General features: G+C 33.7%; 1 protein-coding gene across 1 annotated transcript; it reads right to left on the reverse strand.

Moving 5' to 3' along the window:
- Window positions 1-2,082: 2,082 nt before the first annotated feature.
- Window positions 2,083-3,381, reverse strand: LOC147490083 (F-box protein At5g18160-like). The gene has a single exon (XM_086574795.1). The coding sequence runs from the start codon at window positions 3,379-3,381 to the stop codon at window positions 2,083-2,085; it is 1,299 nt and encodes a 432-aa protein (XP_086430921.1).
- Between the last annotated feature and the right edge of the window lie 2,874 nt (window positions 3,382-6,255).

Below are 6,255 nucleotides of genomic sequence, written 5' to 3' on the forward strand. Positions count from 1 at the left end.
ATCTCGTTATTCCGTTAAAATTGGAAATTATAAAATTCATAAATTTAACTAGAATATGTTGTAATTATTGTGGCCGGAATTGTGGTTTTTGAAATTCTTAACTATGACTAAATGTCTAAATCCCACATTGGATGACATATTAAATTGATCCAACTTTATTTTTTAGGCCCATATATATATTGTATACAATACAATTTTATTTGTTTTTGGTGTACACTGTTACTTATTTTATGAATCGTTGACTTTTTTCTTTTTTTCCAGTCATATGTGTGGTAAATGTTCAAGCAACTCAATTCATTTTTCCCTTTGTTCTTTCATAGATTCATTGTCATTTTCTATAAAGAAACTTTGTTATGTTAAACTTCATTTGAGATTAATGTGGAAACTATTCTTTGTAGCGTAAGGGTTTTAGAAAAATCGTTTTTTGTTGAAACTACTGTTGTTAGCAATTTAGTTGTCCGTCTCAATTTTTTCTCGTAATTAGCTATATTATTTAGGAAAAGTTGAAGATTGTGAAACTTTAGATGAGATTGTTTCTTTCTTTATATTCTACTTTTTCGTAATTAGTAATAGAGTTTAGAAAAAATTAGAGTCTGGATCTGTGAGTGCTTCAAAAAATAGATTGGTGACGGTATAGCTATAATATATATCTAAGGATTTAGAATTCCTTTTTCTTTAGTAATTAATGTTAGAGTTTACAAAAAATTGGAGACTCTCTGAAGCCTTGAAAAATAGAGCCAGAGGGTATATCTATAATATATATCTAAAGATCTTGTAGGTTAGAGTAGCATATTTTAACAATTTCTGAATGTATTGCTGTCCTAGAAATTGCGGAAAGAGCTACTGAAAAGGGCTGGACACATACCATGTATGTGCCAACAAGATGGGAATCTTTTGTGGAGATCAGAATGCCAACCAGGCACTGAGCTTAACAACCAATACTGAATACTGTAGGGGTAGTGCTTTATCTATAAGTAAATCTATGGCTGTATCCGTAGATGGGAAGAGCAGGTTTACTTGAGAATTGACATTTCATGGGTACGTACGTAGGGAGCTCTTTACATAGAGTTCCATTAACACTTGATTGCTCATTACCACCTTTTCACAACTCTCCATAATACACAATCACCACATTAAAAAAAATAAAATAAAAATTGTGTCATGTTATTTCAATCCATTGTTTACTCCCACTTCCTCCAGCCTAAATAGTCATCACGCTAATAAAAGTAGTATATAACTATGAAACCTCAGTAGTTAGAAAGTAGACCGGTGCATACGCACTGATTCTTTTAAAATTTGCTTAAGAGTCATAACAATTCGTGATTCTTATTTTCGTCGCTAACCTATTTTAATTTCCTAACAAATTATTTTAATCAAGTCTTAAAAATTCATTTTAATTTTTTAATAAATTGTTTTAATTATATTTTAAAACCTCGTGTTTTTTAATTGGGGGAGAGATACTATTTTAATTTGGAAATAAAGAGTTTTTATGTTACTATTCGAGTTTTGATTTTAAAAGGAAAGGAGATTCCCGTTTGAAGTTGGATTTTAAAAAGAAAAGAGTTTCTTGTTTTAAATTAACTAGAGTTTCTTGTTTTAAATTAACTATTAAGTTGATGACGTACAATTTTAATAGAGTTCGAAAAATACTCTTTGTGGAAACTTTAATATTAAAATATAGATTTGTTTTTTCTTGGTAAATTAGCTGAGGCTATAACCCCTGTTAGCCAGGGCGTAGGTCTACCCTGGCGAATATTTATATTTAAAAAAATAAAAGGAATCATATATCAATTACCCATGTGAAAATAAAAAATTGGTTGGCAATAGCCGATAGTCTCAGAACAAAAAATAAATAAAGAACATTAATTTGAAGAATTCATTAATTTAGATTCCAGAAAAAAGGTAAAACAAGTAGATAGAAAGTACAAAAAATAAATATGATTTAGGGGTCTGCATGTATCAGTCGATATACAAAAAGAATGTGGATCAAATAAAAAAGTACCAACTCTGTGCCTTTGGTTTTGGCCTTGTCAGTTTCTTGGACAATCTCCAAATCTTCAATGTTCGATCCTCTAGCTATGATCAATGACATCTCCGAGGGATTTTTCTGTTACGGAGCTCAATATAATCGTTTGCTATTGGCCGATTGTATTCCCCGACTGCCGTCAATGGCAATACTATATTTGAGCGGTCGTCTTCTGCACTAGTTTCTCTTTTACGTTTTCCCTTAGCTTTGGATGGAAGACAACTGAGTAGACTATTAAAATGAAACTGAAATGGTCTACATAGGCGAAGCGTCTTACTTATTTTTGCAACTTGCCTCAACTCCTCACTCTTCAAGTCATAACACGACAACTTCTCTCCTCGATGTATGAATATTTTCAAACCAAAGTCTGAGTTGACATTGTTATCAGATTCTTTCAGGCATACTGTGCACGTGTCGAGCCAGAATTTACGTAAATTTGACAGTGGTTGAAGATCAATGCTAATTCTTCTTGTCCATATATAGTTAATTCTGTCGGTTAAGGCCCATATCTCTAAATTATCTTGAAAAAATGTTGTGAAGCATACAGATCCTTCAATCTCTGATGATAAGAACATGTTGTAGTTTTTGGCACGGATGGTAGGGACCCTACTTGCCCTAAATTCCATGTTTTCCACATTCAACGAGCAACTGTAATTTACTGTCTCATATTGCTCGTCATCACCGTACTCATCCTCTCCACCAGGCACAGAAAGATATGCCAACCAGTGCAATTCCTTTTCGGCAAGTACTGGTGGTGTTAATTGCCTGTATCCATATATATTACCAGGAATAGGAATTGTGGTTTTGATCCACTTTGTATCCCCCAAGATAAGTGTCATCACATATTCATTAAAAATTCCCAACACCTTATACCTTTCAATAGAATCATCGTAGAAGAAAGACCAATGACAATTAAGCGCGAATGTAACTATGCGTTTTATAGGATGAGTAGGAGGGGGAAGAGATGTACACCGCCGTGTGACAAGGTTACATACATACACATGTTGAAAACTGCCAAGGAGGAGCAGTAGACCATTACAACCAGCTAACACTGACACTCCCCTGCCCTCCAGAATAGGAATATCAAGATCAAACTTGTCTATACTCAACAAATTCTTGTCTTGTTTCTTAATGATGACGTACTCATCCAAGCCGTAGCAAATATGTCTGGCTGCTTTTAAGAGAATATCTCCTTGGGAATGAGTACGAGAATGATGGAAGTGGGCATTGACAAAATTGGAGTCAGTTATGATTGAGTACCAAAGCTTGCATACTGTTTTTAATCTCATCAGATCCTTTGCAGGAATTCGCACTAGGATGTCTAAGACTATATCTTGAGAGAAATATAACTCCATTATTATTTGACCCACAACAATGTTAAGAACGTACCTGTGCTTTGTGCAGTAGAATATATATAAAGGAAACTGTTTTAGTAGTTCGTTTCCAAAGTTAATTTGGAAACAATTGAAATTAGAAAGGAGGTGGAGACAGATAGTCTAAGCCAATTGAAAATTAAATTAAATTACTTCGGACAATAAATAATTTGGAAGGCAATTGAAATTAGAAATGGAGAGTGGTTGCGGTCACTGGAGATGCGGGGATACATTGTCGAAGCCGCAAATTTTGGGTAGACTGGGCCTAAGAGTGTCAATTAGGATTTCAAGGACTCGGCCCGAAAACCCGGCCCAGTTGACACCCCTAGGTATGGCTCTTACAAGTTACAACTTCATAAAAAATGAGTTGGGCAGGATACAGGCTTCTTGATTCAATCATCTTTCGAAATAACCAAATGATGATCTTTCAAGTGATCCAATCAATGCATAGTTATATCAAGAACAAACTTTACAAAATCCTCAAGAACGTTCCCTTTGCACATTAAATTCAAGCACAATCTAATGTGTCACTTGATCAAGCATAACATAATAGTCGATTATTCCCTTATAATCAAAGCTAGTTAGCGGGGTTTTTTTCATCGAATGATTACCCTCTAACTGTATCTTTGGGGCATAAAGCAATAAGTATGAAGCTACTCATGAAACTCTATTTGAATCTAGATTAAATTGTTCGAGAAACTCACCTGAGTTCCCTGATTATGATCGGACTGTCTAGAAGTTTAGCACTAGCAGCATCCAGCTCTGTTGGGAATTGTACCCAGTACCCACCTATGTCAACGATAAGACATTCTTTTCAACGGTTGGACCCACCCTTACTAAGATCACGAGAACACACACAAAAACACGCACGCACACGAAACTTTGACAAATATATAAAGAGTTAAAGACACAGAGTGAAAAGACGATATAACTATAACTGATAATCTGGGTGTCATATCCCAAATTTCTAGAAAATATAAAATAAGAAATTATCTAAAATATAGTTTTCTCAATCGTCACCCTATTCAATCATCTGAAAACTCAAAATGAAAAGAAACCCTAATAACATATTAAGTTATAGTCATTTCGCAATCACATAAAAGATCATCAGCATTCACTAATATTATTCACAGTCACACTTCACATCCATAATATCACACAAATTCACATATTTTTAGTTCATTCAATTCCACAATGTATTTGGTTTATTAGTCACTTATTTATTGACCTCACCTTTAGTTCATACTCCACGATTTGCACTTCACACATTTGACAAATCACACATATATACCCGTGTGGCCCTCTCACACCGAATATCACTACAAGACATATGTCCCAAGCGGGAATATCGTCTCCAGGAACATATTTACATTTTGCAAACTCATAATTTGTGAGTCACAACCATCTTTGGGCTTTCCATTCATATAATCACAGTCTCTTATGGGCATTCAATATCTCAGGTCATTTATGGCACATTCAATGAATACCTTGGGTCATTCCCACCACATTCAAGAAATACTCATCATAACACTAATAGGTAATTCATGGCACATTCAATGAATACCTTGGGTTATTCTCGCCACATTCAAGGAATACCCATCATAACACTAATATGTCATTTATGGTACATTCAATGAATACCTTCCTATCACATGACATCTCAAGTCATAATATATCATTACCAAATCTTGAGGCATAGAGAGTTCTAAAGGTGTGATGACTCGTTGAAAATATTATTTTCAGTTCACTTATCATTGCACTAGCATTAATCATGCACAACAATTGATCACACGTGCATAAAGTTATTTTCACGCATCAATACAAATTAATCTCGCATTTAAATATCATTGAACACTACACGAATGGTCATCAATCAAATACAGTTCAAACAGCCACAATCACGTACACAATTAAATACTAACATTATACATATATAATTATCATAAAAACTAATATATATAATATATAATATAGTGGTTGCACCTGTATATAAGGCTGCCTACGTATCCAATTTTTCAAGATTAGAATCAAACCTTACGTAGCTCTTAACCAATAAATATTATTATCCTTGTATGTACCTTTAAGAAAAACAACAATTTATACTATATAGAATCATATACAATAAGTTTCAAATACTCCCACAATCATATATGTAAAGTTTCATACATAGAGATACACTATGAACCTTTAAATACAAAAACTCACAATCATATCTTTCTCTACTTTTGATTCTAAAAAAAACGATCTTATGAACCATGTCGGTTCCAAATAAAACCACAGTCTAAAAGTAGGCTACAAACACTATATAAAACACCCAAGAAGAGTTTAAGAGACTCTTAGTTTATTACTAGTCATATTTCCCAAAATAGGTTCATACACATAAAAGATAACACGGTAGGTTTTCTAGCAAACTTGTCAATGCTATAATTTTTTCTACATTCATCCAAATGACATGTAACTTAATTATTTAGAAATTATGGTATGTAGACATACTTTTTCATGTAGAACTCGAAGTCCCAACCTCAGCCCATCTAGAAGAAAACTTAGGTTGAAGAAGGTAAAAATCCTAATTCCAATAAATTAGATTTCTGATGGACTATCTTCCAAATGGCACAACGCTTTCTACAGTTATCCAAATATATCGAGGCTTTTTGTGTTGAAAAGTTAACACACAGAATTTACTTTTTTATGTTTTACAAAAATACTCAATCCCATTCTAAATGTACGAAAACTAGGCTCGAACACAGTGTGCAAAAACTGATTTCTGACGCATTGTTTTCTGCTAGTCAAACTTCCATACACCATATTTAATTTCACAGGCCTCGGAATGCGATGAGACCAATTGAAATAGAAAGA

This window comes from Coptis chinensis, chromosome 7, assembly GCF_015680905.1.
Source record: "Coptis chinensis isolate HL-2020 chromosome 7, ASM1568090v1, whole genome shotgun sequence".
In the NCBI taxonomy this organism is placed as follows: Eukaryota; Viridiplantae; Streptophyta; class Magnoliopsida; order Ranunculales; family Ranunculaceae; genus Coptis; species Coptis chinensis.